Source organism: Leopardus geoffroyi, chromosome E3 (genome assembly GCF_018350155.1).
Source record: "Leopardus geoffroyi isolate Oge1 chromosome E3, O.geoffroyi_Oge1_pat1.0, whole genome shotgun sequence".
NCBI lineage: Eukaryota > Metazoa > Chordata > Mammalia > Carnivora > Felidae > Leopardus > Leopardus geoffroyi.
Genome location: NC_059340.1, coordinates 7,364,040 through 7,383,087, shown reverse-complemented (window position 1 = coordinate 7,383,087; position 19,048 = coordinate 7,364,040). Strand labels below are relative to the sequence as shown.

Below are 19,048 nucleotides of genomic sequence, written 5' to 3'. Positions count from 1 at the left end.
TAACAGAGACCTAATCAAGATTGGGCCAGTCAGGGAACACACTTGTAAGGAAATGACATTTAAGCTGAAATCTGAAGGAGGAGTAGGATGCGGAGAAAGAATTTAGGGAAGGTGCAGTTTGGCATATTCCAGGTTTTGAAAGGAAGCCAGTATGATTGGAGTTCAGAGACCAAGGGGAAGTAAGGCAAGAAAGTGGCTCCGGATTAATGTACAAAGTAAGAATTTTAAGTGCATTGGGAGCCACTGATGAGGTTTTTTTTTTTTTTTTTTTTTAATGTTTATTCATTTTTTAGAGAGAGTGAGTAGGGGAGGGGCAGGGAGAGAGGGGACAGAGGATACAAAGCAGGCACTGTGCTGACAGCAGCAAGCCTGGTGCGGGGGTCAAACTCACAGACCATGACCTGAGCTGAAGCTGGACACTTAACCAACTAAACCACCCAGGTGCTCCGAGTGGGGCTGACATCATCAAATTAATGTTCTAAAAGACTCCCTTTGTGATTAATTGAAAAATGAAGTATGTAGTGACAAGAGTAGACAAGTGAGTCCTAGGATTAGATACTTTGGTGGCTTAGATGAGGATGTTGAAAGTGGAAACAGAAGTGGATGGTTTTAAGATATGTTTTGTATGTGAACTTGTCAGAACTTGGTAATGAATTGGATATGGGGGGAGGTGAGAGAGAGGCAAGAATATGTTAAGATGATCAGTTTCTGGCTTGAGCAGTTACTTGAGAAGGGTGAGGAAAAGTAGAGAAAGAACAAATTTGTGAGATAAGATCAAGCACTTGGGTTTGGGCCCATTAGGTTTGAGCTCTTTGTGACACATCCAAATGGTGATTTCAAAGAGTAAAGTGGCTGTAGGAATCTGGAACTCAGAACAAAAGCTAGATGTATCATTCATCTGTATGTAGTCAGACATTAAGATGGGTTTCAAACCTATAGGAGTGGGTGAGTTTGCTTCAGAAAAAGTGTAGCATGGGGAACTAAGGCTGTGACTGGGCTTTGGAACCCCAGGGTTTAGAGATGGAATGGAGAATGAGGAGGGAGCTGCCAGAAAGATGGGGGGAGCGGGGAAGTGAAGAAGGGGGAGATCATAGAACCCAAGGAAACTGGTGTCAACTGAAATACTCGTAGTTTGTGACATCAGTTTTCATTATCATAGAACTGTGTCATGAGCCTCAAGCAGTTTTCTGGAGCACATCCTCCTCTCTTCTAAGTTGTTTGAGGGGAAACTTTATTTTATTTATGTTTATTTCTTTATTTATTTTGGGAGAGAGAGAGTGTGTGTACGTGCAGGAATGCAGAGGAGAGGCAGAGAGAGAGGGAGAGAGAGAATCCCAAGCAGACTCCGATTAGTGCAGAGCAGGAGGTGGGGCTCAATGTCATGAACCATGAGATCATGACCTGAGCAGAAATCAAGAGTCTGACACTTAACCGACTGAGCCACCCAGGAGCCCATGAAAGGAAACTTTAAAGAATTGTGTGTTCTTTTATTGGAAATTTTATCTCAAGCCACAAATCCTTAGTTCTACATCATTAGGATTCATTTTTCCTATTCATTTTCTCAGGAATATTCATTCTTTTCACAACCAACCATTTATTTTATTGATCTGTGTTTACTTTCATGGTCTCTGGCCCCTTTTCCCACTCTTTTTTTCTAGTCTTGGTAGATCACCTCTATAAACATCAAAAACAGTTACTGGGAGCTGTTTTTTGTTTTGTTTTGGACAGTGTTGTTTTGCTTTTAAGTATACAAAGTTTCCAGACTTATATTTATCATATCAAAGATACAAGATGCCAGCATGTAGTGACCAGAAGAAAACCAGGTAGGAAGCCAGTACAGAAGCTTCCAGTGGACCTGGGCCAGTTTGGCCAGTGAGAGTCCTGCTGCCACTTGTCTGTCCATTGGTCCAGAGGCAGGGCTGGTGGGTGGCTTGGTGGCCGCCCTCACAGGAGGCCTGTGCATGAGTCAGGTCCATGGGGGCTCTCTTGGGTAGCCCAGCGCATTAGCTTCCAACTCTGAATCATAGTATTTCTGTCTTGGTCCTTGATCAACTTTCTCTGGTTGCTGAGGCAGAAGGTACAGATTTGTTTGGGCTGGATGTTCTTGCCATCTCGGGTTGGGGCAGCAGCGTGGAAGAAGGCAGGCCTGGAGTGACACAGTTGGCTGCCGGTTGCTGCAGGCCTCGCCTATGAGCAGCCTGGGAGGTGCGGGTCTCCGTGGCCCCCAGTGGCAGCTGTGGTGCTGCACGCATGTATGCATCCCGGGCTGGGCAGCTGTCTTTTCAGACTAATGTATCACTCTCAACCAGTACTTTTTTCTTCAAAATAAAGTAATTCAAAACCTTAAATATGAGATACTTTGAAAGGACCCAAATGTAAGTTAGCTGCTTCTCTGAAGGATGATTTCAGTGGAATGGAGGGCATCCCTTATGTTCAGGCATTTAAGGTAAAACTTGACAGCGGGAGAGTGAACTTACGTGGAGAAACATGTTGGTTGGTGTTGTTAATTATGATCCTAGGGTGTATACCTATGTGCATGGTTATGCTCTGCTTCTTTAGCAATGCTCAGTTTCTATGAATGTAGGCACAGAAAAGGTAGCATGTGTTCATTCTGGGTTGTGTTTGCCCAGCTGAGTGGGAGGAAAAGTGGAGGGCAAGAGAGTTGAAGATGTCTGCACTAGAATCTAAGGAGTCAAACCTGAGTAAGAACAGAGTGAAGAAAGGAGGTTGCCACTAGATTGGCAGGAAGTTAGAGGCCAGTAGATTGGTGACCTGGGTAAAGTGAAACTTGCTATAAGGGTCTTTGAGCAAGTGAGATGGGAGACCATGCATTTTCATCAGAGAGGAATGTTTGGATCAGTGCTTCAGGGGAGTGTATGGTTCCTAAGGATGAGTGGATGGGGCATGCAGGAGGGGGAGTGCACCACTGAAGTGGAGTGCGTTACTGAGGTGGCATAGAGGAAAAGGTCAAGGAACTCAGAGAATGGGGTGCTTTTTGAGTTACTCCTATGAAAACAGTGGCTGTCTGGAATGAGGGCAGGAGGTGGAAGGAGGAGGAGAAGGCTGAACCAGATGCCAGCATCTTTCCAAGGGAGATGAGAGGGTGGCATAGTCCCATGGCATAGATCTCAAGGGAGGGAGGGTTTTTATGGGAAGGACAGTAAAGGTCTGGAAGTGGTGATGAGGAGTAAGGATGATGTTGACCCCACTCTCTGGCCTGGGGTGTGTGAGAGGGAACAGACTCCACTTAGAGAGCTGTGGGTGGGGTGGAGTTGGGCAGGGGCAGTGTCATCGGTACATCACCAGGTTTCAAAAAGGAGGTGGATGTTCAGAAAAGTTGAAGATATGTGGACTTTTTGTTGCTCTTGTCTAGAATTCCAAAGAACATAGTGGAAAGGTTTGGGATGGAGAGAGGGGAGGCTGTGAGGAAAATTGGTCAACTTAGAAGATGTTGGTGGGGATAATGGTTTGGAAGGTAATAGATAAAAGGAATGCTTGGCCTTTGATCAAGGCCTGAAGTAAATAGTTGATTGAGTTGATAGACTTATCTCTGTCTTTTGGAGGAGGGTAATCTCAGGACTGTTGGTTCCAAAGACTGCTACCAATCACTGCAGTGATTTGGTGACAGGTAAATCAGTTGAGATTCAGATAGTAACTCTGGATGTTGTACACGAAAGATGCTGGTTAGCCCTTCAAAAGAACTTTCCAGTAGTGACAGGCCAGTGGAGAACGAGGCACGAGCCAGAAAGATGCCAGCCAACCTTTTCAATAACTGTTAATACATTGGGGTGCCAGGGTGGCGCAGTCAGTTAAGTATCCAATTCTTGGTTTCGGCTCAGGTCATGATCTCATGGTTTGTGGGTTTGAGCCTTGCATCGGACTCTATGCTGGCAGCACAGAGTCTGCTTAGAATTCTCTGTCTCCCTCTCTCTCTGCCCCTCCCCTGCTCACTCTCTCTCAATAAAAAAAACAAACAAACAAGCAAACAAACAAACATTAAAAAAAAAGAACTGTCAATATGGGAAACACTTGCTTTTTCTCCTGGGGGGAAGGAGAGATGATAGTATGGTATAGGAGAAAGATTGAGATGTGAGACCTGGGATCCAAGTTCAGCTCTGCCACTGAGTTAGATTGATCTTCAGCAAGTCAATTATTTTCTCTGAGCTTAGTTTTCCCACTTATAAATCTAGGATTAGACTATTTGACCCCTAAGGCTCTATGATTTTAGTGAAGGTATATTGATTTTAGTTGGACTGAAGAAGGAAGAGCATATTTTTGTCTCACTTTTTTTTTTCTGTTGCAGGTCAGTGTCTCGTCTGGGTCCAGTGTTCCTCCCCAAACTGTGAGAAGTGGAGGCGGCTTTGTGGGAACATTGACCCCTCAGTGCTTCCAGATAATTGGTCCTGTGATCAGAATACAGGTAGAATGGACTGGAGAGTTTTTTGTTTGTTTGTTTTTATTGTTCTTTCCTTTCTTTCTCTGTATGTATCCCTTAGATTAAATATGTCATTGGGGCGCCTGGGTGGCGCAGTCGGTTAAGCGTCCAACTTCAGCCAGGTCACGATCTCGCTGTCCGTGAGTTCGAGCCCCGCTTCAGGCTCTGGGCTGATGGCTCAGAGCCTGGAGCCTGTTTCCGATTCTGTGTCTCCCTCTCTCTCTGCCCCTCCCCCGTTCATGCTCTGTCTCTCTCTGTCCCAAAAATAAATAAACGTTGAAAAAAAAAATTAAAAAAAAAATTAAAAAAAAAATATGTCATAGATGCAGTTATAATCCCAGGGGTCCTTGTAGTGTTTGGGAGAGAGGAAGGGATCTTCCTTGTCATATCAAGATGAATCTGGCATAATGGGCTAGAAGAAGACACCCTGAAGAGTTATATTGTGGGAAGGGCCTGGAATCTAAATGTACATTCTAAATGGATTCCATCTTCTTCAGCATTAGTCTGACCCTGCTGGTCCTGATTAGGTTATTGGTGTTGGGTTGGTGGATAAGAAGGGATATGGGATCCATGGGGAAAAGTGGGTGAGAGAGACAGCCAGTGGTTTAGAATTCTAAAATGTTTGAAACCACTTGGAAGAGTATGATGATCTAACCCAGCCCAGTTATTTTAAGGATGAGGTAACAGAGTCTCAGAGAAATTGCTGTCATGATGTTATGTAGATGGAAGCAGAGTCAAATAATGTGGGTCAGGCAGAAGTTTGGAATCTCTTTCTGTAACGTACATGGAGGCAGCACTCTTATTCTAGCTGTAGCTGCATTTCCTCCATGGGTCTTTGTTCTTTGTCCATACCTGTCTCCCAGTGCCCTTTTGGTCCCACCTGGTGCATACTCTTGTCCTCTCTCCTGCCCTCGTCTAGATTTTTACCTGATGAGGTTCTTTCCTTCCCTTCATTCCTTCTCTTTTTTGGCAGACTTGAAGTATAATCGCTGTGACATCCCTGAGGAGTCCTGGATAGGGCATGAGAGTGATGTGGCCTATGCCTCCTACATTCCAGGATCTATCATCTGGGCCAAGCAATATGGTTATCCTTGGTAGGGCACCATGGCATAGAACATCCTTCATGAACTTGGGAGTGGTAGATTCAAGCAAAGAGGGAAAGAAATAGAAAGCATTTATAATGGAAATGGCACCTGCCTTACAAAGAACATGGGATGAGGGAAAAGATAAAGTACCAAGCTGGGAGGCTTTGAAAGAACGTGTTTTCTAAAGGTTTCACAGTGGAGGTGGTATCTCCCTGGAAAAAAGCATCTGACAATTCTACTCTGGGTGGGCAAGAAAAAGGAAGGTGGCTTTATGGCATTTTTAAAACATTGAGATATGAGAGATATATAAAGTAGAGAGGACAAAGAAGGGTGGGATAGTTTCTTCTTTGGAGATGTCCTAGTCAGAAGATTTTTTCTCAGGGTTGATGGAAAGCCTAGGTTAAGATACTCTTACTAGAGGGCGCCTGGGTGGCTCAGTTGGTCAAGCATTTGACTCTTGATCTCAGGGTCTTGAGTTCATACCCCACATTGGGGTCCATGCTAAGCATGGAGCCTACTGGAAAAAATATATATATACTCTTACTTGGAAGATTCTGAGCTTCTTTGTATACTGATAGAAGTCACTTTAGTCATTTGGTAGTGACTACTGGGGGAGATCACCAAGGGTGGAGGTCTATTTTTAAGATCCTTTGTTTGCAAAACATATTGCTCTTTTATGTACATGTGTATTAGTGAATTTGTGTTCTGTTCCTCTAAACCATGTAAACCCTTCCTCTTCTGTTCCCTATACCCATCTGTCTTCTCCAGGTGGCCAGGCATGGTAGAATCTGATCCTGACCTGGGGGAATATTTTCTTTTTGCTTCTCATCTTGATTCCCTGCCGGTGAGTTTTCCTGGCTTAGGGTATGTAGGTGCTCGGGCCAAAATAATGAACAAATCCATCCTAATAGATGTGCAGAGTTAGAAACATAGACATAGCCAGAAGACATGAGTGGAAACCGACACTTAGCTAGAGTGACAAACACAGAAACAAGTACCCACATATAGAATACAAACTTGTATCTAATTAAATATTTAGTCATTACCAGGACATTTATGATTGTGATAAATATGCTTTGGTTGGGATTCTTGATGTCAGGATGGAAGAACAGCAGTCTGAGGTGGGTGGGTCAGGTTTATGGCATCAGATGAAGCCCAACACCTCTTTCATTGTGAATCCTCAGTTCTTCCTCCACCTTTTCGGGTTGGAGGGCCAAAGCAAAGAGAAGGACTAGGGGCCATATGAGAACCATTTTTCTATTTCAGTCTAAGTACCATGTGACATTTTTTGGAGAGACAGTTTCTCGTGCTTGGATCCCAGTTAACATGCTGAAGAACTTCCAGGAGCTGTCCCTGGAGCTAGCTGGAGTGGTAAGCAGCCCTTGGGGGTCAGTTGTGATACAGGTAACTTGAAAACTAAATCTGCCCTTTATTAAACCTGATTTTGTTCCAGGAGAAGCTGTGTTGGGAGAAAGTCCCATGTCTGACCAAGTGTGCAAGGGTGAGGTTATTCATGAGGGACTCTTCTTTCTATCAGGTTTGCAGCAGGATAATGATTTTTCATAGTCTCCTTCCTTGCCTGCAGGCGGGGGGCCTTCCTGAAGACTGTGGTTTTCTACAGTTTAGCCAAGGCAGATGTGGCAGAAATGAGGACAGGTTAACTCAGATTTCTCAGTCTTGGTACTATTGACATTTTGGGACAGATAATTCTTTGTTGTGGAAGTCTGTCCTATGTATTTTAGGATGTTTAACAGCATCTCTGGTCTTTCCTGGTGTCTAGCCAAGGGGTGCTACTGCCCTTGGACTCAGTCGTGACAACCAAAAACATTGTCTCTAGACATTGCTAAGTATCTTCTGGGAGGCAAAACCTCTCCTGGTTGAGAAACTAAAAATATTAACTAAAAATATTTCTTCCCTGTAATCACTTTGGATTCAGTCAGCCTTAAAAATGAGCAGAGGGTTGCCTGGGTGTCTCAGTCAGTTGAGCATCTGACTCCTGATTTTGGCTCAGGTCATGATCTCATGGTTCATGGGTTTGAGCCCCCACTTGGGCTCTGTGCTGTGAGCATGGAGCCTGTTTGGGATTTTCTGTCTCCCTCTCTTTCTGCCCCTCCTCTGTGCTCTCTCTCTCTCAATAAATAAACTTAAAAAAAAAAAAAAAAAGAAAAAGAAATGAGAAGAGGCCTACCAGCTCTGGGGCTTTTGAAAATCAGGCAGTGAGTATTAAATCAAGCAGCTGGATCTGAAGAAACAGGTGAGAAGCTCAAAAGTGGAATTACCTGAGTTCCTTTAATCTTGCCTTTTCACATTTCCATGAGATTTACTTTGGAGAGGCCACCAAAATGTTGGTTGACAATATTGCTAGGAATTGGTGAAAAGTGTGTTGGGTGATAAAGGGAGATTATGTCTCTAAGCTCTAAAGATTAAGGAGTATCATGTCAATATCAGGAGCCAGAAAAGATCATGTCTGATGAGTAGCAGTCTGTTGGAATTATTTCTCTACTATTTATCATTGACTCTAATCTTCTTCTATTTCAGAAAAGGTGCAGGAACAAGGATTGCAGTCAGAAACTGGGAGTGGCCCTGACGATGGCTCAGGAGGCAGAACAGATCAGTATTCAGGTGGGAGAGTGTTCAGACTACATACCTGCTCCTCTTTGGGACCTGGGACACAAAGCAAACCATATACTGTCTACTAAAGAAAAGTGGCTTGTCCTTCCCCATCATCCAGTCTTAGTCTTAGAACTAGTCTTTTCTTTCCAGGACAGATTACTTTAGCTCCTTAACTCATTTATTCTTTTTCCTACCCTTGGGCAAATGGGATCTTCTCTCATCCTACATAGAGACAGTTTGTAGTAGGGGGCATCCTACCTCCGTATTTAACTTCAGATCTCAGATGTATGAGTCTTAACCTCTCTTTTATGCAGTGTTTACCCTCAAATTCTGCCTTTGGGTGTGCAGTGGAGAATGACAATTATAAGTAAACTGGAAAAAGAGATTATTATAAGAATATATTGCAGCATATAATTATATAACATAATGTAAATATATAATATAAAAATAATGTTATAATGTATTATAGTTAATCTTTGTAAAAATTTGGATAAACAGAATATGAAATTTTAAGTGAAAATGGTATGGAATATGAATATAAAGTATGTAACTAAAGTCTTTTTTTTTTTTTTAGCGTTTATTTATTTATTTTGAGAGAGAGAGAGCTCAAGCAGGAGAGGGGCAGAGATAGAGGAAAAGAGAAAGAATTCTAAGCAGGCTCCGTGCTGTGTGCTGTCAGCACGGAGCCGGACATGGGGCTCAAGCCCACAAACTGTGAGATCTTGCCAAAGTCAAGAGTCAGATGCTTAACCAACTGAGTCACCCAGGCACCCCCATAACTAAAGTCTTGAAGACAGAGGGGAAAAGTCATCCTTGGGAGAATAGTGGATGATGCTTTTGTTTCTTGGTTCCCTCAGGAACGGGTTAACTTGTTTGGTTTCCGGAGCCGATACAATGGATCTGACAATAGTCTGGAAGGAAAAGGTAGGATCAGTAAGAGGATAAGGATTAGTGAGGGAGGTGGGGAGAGGATGTAGAGAGGGAGATGGTCCTTCATGAGGGCAGAACTGAAACTTCATTTTATATCCGATATCATCCATCTAGTTCTGGATTCTAATAGGAGGCTCTCCAATGAATGCCATTGACCCAAGTATCTGGGAGGGAGGGATGGATGGATAAATGGATGGGTGAAGAGAAGAATGGAGAGAAAAAGAGGATGGGGAGGGAGGGCACATGTTAAAGAGTGGTGGGTGTTTGGAAAAGGTGAGAACCATGATAACCTAGGGCCGTGTTTTGTGGAAGAAATGCCACTGGGACATGAGAGGCAGAGTTAGAAGACTGCTTCTCTGGGATCAGCTCAATTAACTCATCATCTAATTTATTGGATAAATTCTTTAGCCTTTCTTTCCTATTCCTGTTCTAGACACAACACTTACTGGGGCTAACAGCCCAGATTCCCGCTTGGAGAGAGAAGGGGAAGAGGCCGTGTTGGAGGAGGTGGAGGAGGAGGAAGAAGAGGAAAAAGTAAGAGTGATCTTGGGGATTCCTTTTAGGAGATTCCTGTAGGATGTCTGGTTAGCATGGATTTATATTTACTATGGAACCATCCTATTCCTGCCTCAGGGTGGACCTGACTAGCTGGTCTTATCTTCTAGGGGTCTTCAGGGAAGGAGACCCTCTTTTTTCCTCAGTTATTCTCTCTAATGTCTCACATTTCTAGGAATTTATTTCTTGATTATCATCCCAGTTCCTAATGTAGTTTTTGGTTCTTACTAGAGCAATTTCAGAGAATAGCAGGGCGCCTCTGTTTACACTCTCTTCTCCCCTGTGTACACACTTAAGATATTCATTCACTTGTTTCCTTTGGGTATTTTCAAGCATATGAAATATAGATTTTTAAAAAATATTTAAAGACCTTTTAAAGAGTGGTTTTAGGTTCACAGTAAAATTGAGAGGAAAGTACAGAGTTTCCATACCCTGTCTCCATACATGCATAGCCTTTCCCATTATCAACACCCACCAGAGTCATGCATTTGTTTCCAATTGATGAACTGACATTGGCACATTGTAATCAACCAAAGTCCATAGTTTACATTAGGGTTTACTCTGGTGTTGTTATAGTCTGAGTTTGGACAAATATATAATGATACATATACATCATTATAGTATCATACAGAGTATTTTCACTGCTCTAAAAATCCTGTGTGCTCTACTTATTCATCCCTCACCCCACAACCCCTGACAACCACTGGTCTTTTTATTGTCTCCATAGTTTTGCCCACTCCAGAACATCATATAGTTGGAATTATGTAGTATGTACCCTTTTCAGACTGGCTTCTGAGAGATATGCATTTAAGTTTCCTTCATGTATTTCATGGCTTGATAGCTAGTTGTGTGTGTATATATACATAATATATATATTTACATATACATATTATATATATATATATTTTTTTTTTTTTTTGCTGAATTTTTCCATTTTCTGGATGTATCACATTTATTTATCCATTCACTTACTGAAGGATATCTTGGTTGCTTCCAAATTTGGACAATTATGAATAAAGCTGCTATGAACAGCTGCTTACAGGTTTTTGTGAGAACAAGTTTTCAACTCCTTTAGTAAATAGCAAGGAGCTTGATAACTGGATTGTATGGTAAGAATATGTTTACTTTTGTAAGAAAACACCAAACTGTCTTCCAAAGTGGCTATACCATTTTGCATTCCCACCAGCATTGAATGAGATTTCCTGTTGTTCCACATCCTTGCTAGTATTTGGTATTGTCAGTGTTCCAGATTTTAGCCATTCTAATAGGTGTGTACTGGTATTCATTGATGTTTTAATTTACGTTTCCCTGATGACATATGATCTGGAGCATCTTTTCATATTCTTACTAGCCATCTGTATATTTTTTTTGGTGAGTTGTCCATTAAAGTGTTTGGTCCATTTTTTAAATTGGGTTGTTTATTTATTTATTTGTTTTAGTTTTAGGAGTTCTTTGTATATTTTAGATAACAGTCCTTTATCAGGTGTATCTTCTACCAACCAGCCAATTAATTATTTATTTCATGGATCATGCCTTTAGTGTTATATATAAAAAGTCATTGTCAGGGTGCCTGGGTGGCTTGGTCGATTGAGCGTCTGACTTTGGCTCAGGTCATAATCTCATGGTTTGTGGGTTTGAGCCCATGTTGAACTTTGTGCTGATAGCACAGAGCCTGCTTCAGATTCTCTGTCTCCCTCTTTTTCTGCCCCTTGCATGTTGTCTCTCTTAAAAATGAATAAACGTAAAAAAAAAAAAGTCATTGTCATACCCAAGGTCATCTAGATTTTCTATGTTATCTTCTAGGAGTTTTATAGTTTTACATTTTACACTTAGATCTATACTACATTTTGAGTTAATTTTTGTGAAAGGTGTAAGGTTTATATCTAGATTCACTTTTTTGTGTGTGGATGTCTAGTTGTTCCACCATATTTGTTGAAAAGACTCATTGCCTTTGCTCTTTTGTCAAAGATCAGCTGACTGTTTTTTTAATTTATTTTTATTTTTTTATTTTTTAATGTTTATTCTTTGAGAGAGAGAGAGAGAGAGAGAGAGAGAGACAGAGCAAGCAGTGGAGGGGCGGAGAGAGAGGGAGACACAGAATCTGAAGCAGGCTCCAGGCTCTGAGCTGTCAGCACAGAGCCTGACACGGGGCTCAAACTTACAGACCATGAGATCATGACCTGAGCCGGAGTCGGTCACTCAACCAACTGAGCCACCCAGGCGCCCAAGCTGACTGTTTTTATGTGGGTTTATTTTTTGGGCTCTCTATTCTGTCCCATTGACCTATTTGTTCTTTTGCCAATTCCACAGTCCTGATTACTATAGCTTTATAGTAAGTCTTGAAGTTGCCTAGGGTCAGTCCTCCAGCTTTGTTGGCTATTCTGGGTCTTTTGCCTTTCTACATAACTGTAGAATCAGTTTGTTGATATCTACAAAATAGCTTGCTTGGACTTTGTTTGGAATTGCATTGATCCTATTAGATTAAGCTGGGAAAAACGAACACTAAACAATATTGAGTCTTCCTATCCACAGATGTGGAATATCTGTTTATTTAGTTCTTTGATTTTATTCATCAGAGTTTTGTAGTTTTACTCATATAGATCTTGTACATATTTTGTTGAATTTATATGTAAGTATTTAATTTTTTTGGTGCTAGTAAAAATGGTATTGTGTTTTTAAATATCAAATTCCACGTGTCCATTGTTGGTATATGAGAAAGTGATTAACTTTTGTATATTAACCTGTATCCTGCAACCTTGCTATAAACACTTAATAGCTGTGGAGTTTCTGTCAATTCTCTTGGATTTTCTGTATTGGCAATTATGTTATCGGCAAACAAAGACAGTTTTACAGTTGACCCTTGAATAGCACAGGTTTGAACTATGGAGGTCCACTTATGTGTGGATTTTTTTCAGTAAATACACTGGAGTACTGTAAATGTATTTTCTCTTCCTTATGGTTTTAATATTTTCTTTTTTTTACCTTTACTCTAAGAATACAGTATATAATATATATAATGGACAAAATACATGTGAATTATCTGTTATTGGTAAGGCTTCTAGTCAAAAGTAGGCTACTAGTGCTTAAATTTTGGGGGAGTCTAAAGTTATACACAGATTTTCCACTGTGCAAAGGGTCAGCACTCCTAACCCCTGCATTGTTTAAGGGTCAACTGTATTTATTCCTTCCCAGTATCTATACCTTTTATTTCTTTTTGTCTTACTGCTTTAGGTAGAACTTCCAATATGATGTTGAAAAGGTGTGATGAGAAGGGACATCCTTGCCTTCTTCCTGATCTTTGTGGGAAAGTTTCTAGTTTCTCAGCATTAAGTATAATGTTAGTTGTAGGTTTTTGGTAGATGTTCTTTATCAATTTGAGGAAGTTACTCTCTTTTCCTAGTTTACTGAGAGTTTTTACCATGCATGGGTGTTGGATTTTGTCAAATGCTTTTTCTGTATCTATTGATATGATTATGTGATTTTTCTTTTTTAGCCTGTTGATATGATGGATTACATTAATTGATTTTCAAATGTTAAACCAGTCTTGCATACCTTGAATAAATTCCACTTGTTCATGGTGTATAATTGTTTATACATTGTTGGATTCAATTTACTAATATTTTTGGCTATCACTATGGAGTATTTTTGCATCTCTTTTCATAAGAGATACTGCTCTGTAGTTTTTTTTTCTCATAATGTCTTTGTTTTGATGTTCAGGTAATGGTGGCCTCATAGAATGAGTTAGGAAGTATTCTCTCTGCTCCTTTTCTCTGAAAGAGATTATAGAGAATTGGCAGAATTTCTTCCCTAAATGTTTGGTAGAATTTACCAGTGAACCCATGGGCATGGTGCTTTCTGTCTTAGAAGGATAACTACTAATTACTGATTCAATTTTGTTAATAGATACAGACCCTATTCAGATTGTTTCTTCTTGTGTGAGTTTAGGCAGATTGTCTTTTAAGGAATTGGTCCATTTCTTCTTGGTTATCAAATTTGTTTGAAAACAATTATTCAGTAGCGCCTGGGTAGCTTAGTTGGTTAAGTGTCCGACTTGGCTCAGGTCAAGATCTCGTGGTTCATGAGTTTGAGCCCTGCATTGGGCTCTGTGCTGACAGCTCAGGCCCTGAAGCCTGCTATACATTCTCTGTCTCTCTTCCCCTCCCCTGCTTGTGCTCTGTCTCTGTCTCTGTCTCTCTCTCAAAAATAAATAAACATTAAAAGAATTTTTTAATAAAAAAGAAAAGAATTGTTCATAGTATTCCTTTATTATCCTTTTAATGTCCTTGGACTCTGTAGTGATGACCTCCTTTTTATTTTCTGATTTTAGTCATTTGTTTCCTCTCTTTTTCTTAGTTAGCTTGGCTGGAGGCTTACCAATTTTATTGATCTTTTCAGAGAACCAGGTTTTTGTTTCATTCATTTTCTCCACTAATTTCCTGTTATTAATTTCATCAATTTCTACTCCAGTTCTTATTATTTCTTTTCTTTTGTTCACTTTGGATTTAACTTGTTCTTCTTTTTCTAGTTTCCGAAGGTTAAAACTTAGACTGTTGATTTTAGATCTTTCTTCTTTTCTAATAAATGTGTTCAGTGCTAAATTTCCCTCTCAGTACTGCTTTCTGTGTATCCCACAAATTTTGATAAACTGTGTTTTCCTTTTCATTTAGTTCATATTTTAAATTTCACTTAGTTCAATATTTTAAAATTTCTCTTGAGATTTCTTCTTTGATCCATGTGTTATATAGAAGTATGCTATTTAATCTCCATGTATTTGGAAATTTTTTGGTTATCTTTCTGTTATTGATTTCTAGTTAAAGTCCGTTATGGTCCAGGAGCAGACATTGAATGATTTCTATTCTTTTAAATACATTAAGTTTTGTTTTATGGCTCAGAATGTGGTCAATCTTGGCGAATGCTACATGTGAACTTGAGAAGAATATGTATTCTGCTGTTGTTAAAGTACTTGGCGAATTGACCTCTTTATCATTATGTAATGCCCTTTTTATCCCTGATAACTCTCCTTGTCTTGAAGTCTGCTCTGTTTGAAATTAGCATAGCTACTCCTGCTTTCTTTTGATTAGTGCTAGCATGGTGTATTTTTCTGTTTACTTTTATAATCTCTCTCTCTCTCTCTCTCTCTCTCTCTCTCTCTCTATATATATATATATATATATATATATATATACATACATACATATATAGCTTTATGTTTAAAATTTTTTTAATATTTTATTTATTTTTGAGACAGAGAGAGACAGAGCATGAGCAGGGGAGAGGCAGAGAGAGAGCGAGACACAGAATCTAAAGCAGGCTTCAGGCTCTGAGCTGTCAGCACAGAGCTTGATGCGGGGCTTGAACCCACAAACTGCGAGATCATGACCTGAGACAAAGTCGGACACTTAACCAGCTGAGCCACCTAGGCGCCCCTATAGCTTTATGTTTAAAGTAGACTTCCTGTAGACAACATATGGCTGGGTCTTGTTTTTTAATCCTGATAATCTGTGTCTTTTAATTGGTGCTTTTAGATTATTGACATTCACAGTAATTATTAACATAGTTGGATTAATATCTATAATATTCGTTACTGTTTTCTATTTGTTGCCCTTGTTCTTTCTTCCTATTTTTGTCTTCCACTCTTTTTCTGCCCTAAGTGGTTTTAATCGAGCACATTATATAATTCCATTTTCTCCCCTTCCTTAGCATATCAGGTGAGGTGTTCTTTTCCTTTGGCTTCTTTCAGGGCTTTTTCTTTTTTTTCTTTTTTTCTTTTTTAAGTTATTAAATTCCAGTTAGTTAACATACAGTGTAATATTAGTTTCAGGTACACATTATTATACTCAGCACTTCTGTACATCACTTGGTGCTCATCACAACAGGTGCACCTTAATCCTCAAGGCTTTTTCTTTATCTCTGATTTTCTGTAGTTTGAAAATAATATGCTTAGGTATAGTTGTTGGGCATTTATCCTTCTTGGTGTTCTCTGAGCTTCCTGAATCTGTGGTTTGGTGTGTGACGTTAATTTGAGAAACTTCTCGGTCATTATTGTTTTCAATATTTCTTGGGTTTCTTGCTTTTTTAATTATTATTATTTTTTTACATTTATTTATTTTTGAGAAACAGAGTGAGACAAAGCACGAGTGGGGGAGGGGCAGGGAGAGAAGGAGACACAGAATCCGAAGCAGGGTCCATGCTCTGAGCAAGCAGTCAGCACAGAGCCTGATGCGGGGCTCGAACCCACAAACTGTGAGATCATGACCAAGCCAAAGTCGGAGGCTCAACCGACTGAGCCACCCAGGTGCCCCGGGTTTCTTTCTTTTTTTCTTCTCTGGTATTCCCACTGTGCATATATTATGCATTTTATAATTGTCTCACAATTCTTGGATATGCTGTTTTTTTTTTCTTTCATTCTTTGTTCCCTTTGCTTTTCAGCTTTGAAGGTTTCTGTTGAGATATCCTCAAGTGCAGAGATTCTTTCCTTGTCTGTGTTCCATCTACTAATAAGCCCATCAAAGGCATTTTTTTTCATTTCTATTACAGCATTTTTTAAAGTTTATTTATTTATTTTGAGAGAGAGAGAGAACAAGCGAACGAGCAGGGGAGGGGCATAGAGGGGGTGGGAAGAGAGAATCCCAAACAGGCTCTGTGCTGTCAACACAGAGCCCGACATGGGGCTTAATTCCATGAACCATGAGATCATTACATGAGCCAAAAACAAGAGTTGGATACTTAACTGACTAAGCCACCCATGTGCCCCTAATTTACCAGGCCATGCTAATGGCCTAGCTTTATTTCCTTCTCTTGTACATAAAGCCTTGTACTGACTAATATCAAATAGAATGGGAATAATGAACATTAAAAAAATTTTTCTTTTAAAGTTTATTTTTGAGGGACAGAGCACAAGCAGGGGAGGGGCAGAGAGAGAGAGGGAGACACAGAGTCTGAAGCAGGCTTGAGGCTCTGGGCTGTCACACAGAGCCCAACTCGGGGGTCAAACTCACAAACCATGAGAACATGACCTGAACTGAAGTTGGATGCTTAACTGACTGAGCCACCCAGGCACCCTGGGAAAGATGAACATTTTTATCTTTGTTGTCATTGATTTAAACAGTATCAGGCTCACAGAATCCAATTTGATTTCCCTTAACTCACCCATCATTTCTGTAGCATCCCACTCTATTAAAAACACAATTATGTGACTTAATTTATATTTTCTTATTTTTCTCTCCCATTTTCAGGACTCAACTTTGCCCAGTCCCAAGCCAGCCAAAATTCAGACAAAAAACCCCAAGGCAAGAGGTAAGCAAGCCAGCTGGGAACAGGTATGTGCTACCATTAAGGCAGGGCAGAAACAGACAATGGGAAGGGTCTGCAGGTCACAGGATCTTACTGCCTGTCTCAGCTTTAAAATCTGCAAAAATGGTCAAGGCTCCTACTGTGTCATTAGGGAAGCTGTCCTCTGCCAAGCGAGTACATCTGCTCGCTTCTGTGCACTGATTATAAAATATTAGATTAAAAGTGGAATGAATGTCTTAAATTCTTAGCCAGGTAGGATGGCTTCCTGGAGAAGGCAGTCTATGAGGAAAAATATAAAGAGAAGAAGATCCAGAACAAACAACAACGAGAAAGAGAGAGAGAGAGAGAGAGAGAGAGAGAAATATTTGGGGAAAAGGAAGGAACCAAAAAAACTCACTAGATTGAGAATGAGCAGAGGATGTGGGGCACAGACTAACTGTGGGAAGTCTATGGACCCTTGCCGAGCTGTCATTTAGAGAGAAATAAACAAATATCCTTCATGGTTGTTGGTGGGGGTGATGCAGGCATAGCAGATGGACGAGATGGGATCCTGCAAAGGAAGACAACGAAGAGATCTCTGGGAAATGAATCTGCAGCAACGCCTGTACGCATAATGGGAAGGAAAGAAGGACACAGGAATTCAGAGCCTGACCAGCCAGGTAAGGCTCAAGTCCTGGGAAAAACTGTGGGAAATGAGGTTCAAGTCTGTGTCTCCCTTCCCTGGATCGTTTCTTAACTTTATAGCTTTTTGTTACTTTTAAAAAGAACAAGAATTAAGCATCTCAGATGGTAGAGTGCAGTACACACTGTAGAAACATAATAGTTATTTGTTTGATTTGATCCAAGCACAGGAGAATGGTGAGGAGGGGGGAACAGACATTTATCGAGTATTGCTGTGGGCTGGCTAGATAGACATTTGCTGGCTCCCTTGAATCTTTCAATATCTCTGTGACTGGACATTTGCCATTTTAGAGATAAGGGGATTGAGGCCCAAAGGGTTTATAATTTGCTGAAGACCCACGACAGGCATATGACTGGCATATGGCTAGAATCCAGGTCTTTCTGACTTCAAAGCCCATTTTATTTCTATTGAGAAAGATCATATTTCCTAGAGATATTTTTGTAAATAGGAATGTAGGGGTTTGACTTGTAAAAAGCCAGGACAGATGGCCTAATAGGGCTCTCAGTTTTATCACTTTTTCATCCAGGCCCTAAGAAAAAATTTAAAGCTCCCCAAAGCAAAGCTGCAGGAACCAACTTCCCTGAGGACAAAGAAGCTAGGATGGAGCCAAAGGGCCCGACCCCACCAGCTCATCTTGGGGCCTGTCCCATGGTGGGGAAAGAAGGCTCAAAGTGTCCTCAGGAGGCTGGAAGTGTCCTCCATGACAATGAAGCCTCCAGTGACTTGGACCTGGAGCAACTCCTGGAAGATGTTGGAGAAGAGCCGGAGCAGCTGGAGGAGCCACAGTGTGGAGATGACCCTGGGGAGTTCACCACGACCTTCTTTGAGGAATAGCTGTGTGCTCCTGCCTCACCCGCTTCCACAGGAGCAGCAGAGAGAGCCCCTCAGAGGGTCCCTGAGAAGCTACTAAGTGTGGGGTTTGTTCCTCGGCTACAGGTCAATTGGCTAAAGTCACGGCTCTGCAGTTTATGTGTTAATAAAACGTTACTGGCTTAAGTGGTTCCATTCGTCTCTAACCACATGCTTCCCTTGGCTTCTCTCCCCCCCGCCCCCCCCCCCCCCGGTCCCTGTGGCATGTCCCTGTTTCTGGTGGGAGGCCGGCACAGTATAGGGATCTGAGAAGGCAGTGAAACCCAAGTCCTGGGAGGAGGCCGTCGAGAAGGGCAGGTCTGGGTTCAGACCTGGCTCAGCCACTTACTAGGTGTGTGGCCTTGAGAAAAGCACTAACCATTCTGGGTCTTCTCTTCACGCCTCTGGTGAGTGCATCCAGGACTGTATAAGGTTGTTGGTGATGCTTACATGAGTGATGCACTTAACGCGGTACATGTTATGGTAGCAGAAGTAGAATGGTTAGATAAGGGGGCAGAGTCTGGGCTCTGGGCTGGCTGCCAGTGTTTGGTGTCCCCCACCTGGCCTGAAGGCAGTCACTGAACACCAGCCCTGGAGGAGGGATCT

At 41.2% G+C, this 19,048-nt stretch overlaps 1 protein-coding gene across 11 annotated transcripts in view; it reads left to right on the top strand.

Annotated features, from left to right (window-relative positions):
- The window catches only part of ZCWPW1 (zinc finger CW-type and PWWP domain containing 1), a 31,603-nt gene extending 13,014 nt beyond the window's left edge, over positions 1-18,589 (top strand). For 5 of the 11 annotated variants that reach the window (XM_045461493.1, XM_045461487.1, XM_045461484.1 and 2 more), the window contains 11 exons: positions 4,304-4,420; positions 5,409-5,529; positions 6,289-6,364; positions 6,787-6,891; positions 6,974-7,057; positions 8,059-8,142; positions 8,991-9,057; positions 9,497-9,597; positions 16,854-16,914; positions 17,436-17,570; positions 18,099-18,570. In XM_045461493.1, coding sequence (XP_045317449.1) covers positions 4,304-4,420; positions 5,409-5,529; positions 6,289-6,364; positions 6,787-6,891; positions 6,974-7,057; positions 8,059-8,142; positions 8,991-9,057; positions 9,497-9,597; positions 16,854-16,914; positions 17,436-17,570; positions 18,099-18,427 — 1,280 coding nt within the window. In that variant the 3' untranslated portion in view covers positions 18,428-18,570. Of the gene's footprint in view, positions 1-4,303; positions 4,421-5,408; positions 5,530-6,288; positions 6,365-6,786; positions 6,892-6,973; positions 7,058-8,058; positions 8,143-8,990; positions 9,058-9,496; positions 9,598-16,853; positions 16,915-17,435; positions 17,571-18,098 lie in introns of all 11 variants that reach the window. The other 6 variants (XM_045461494.1, XM_045461492.1, XM_045461491.1 and 3 more) reach the window with 4 other exon arrangements.
- The last annotated feature ends 459 nt before the right edge of the window (positions 18,590-19,048 follow it).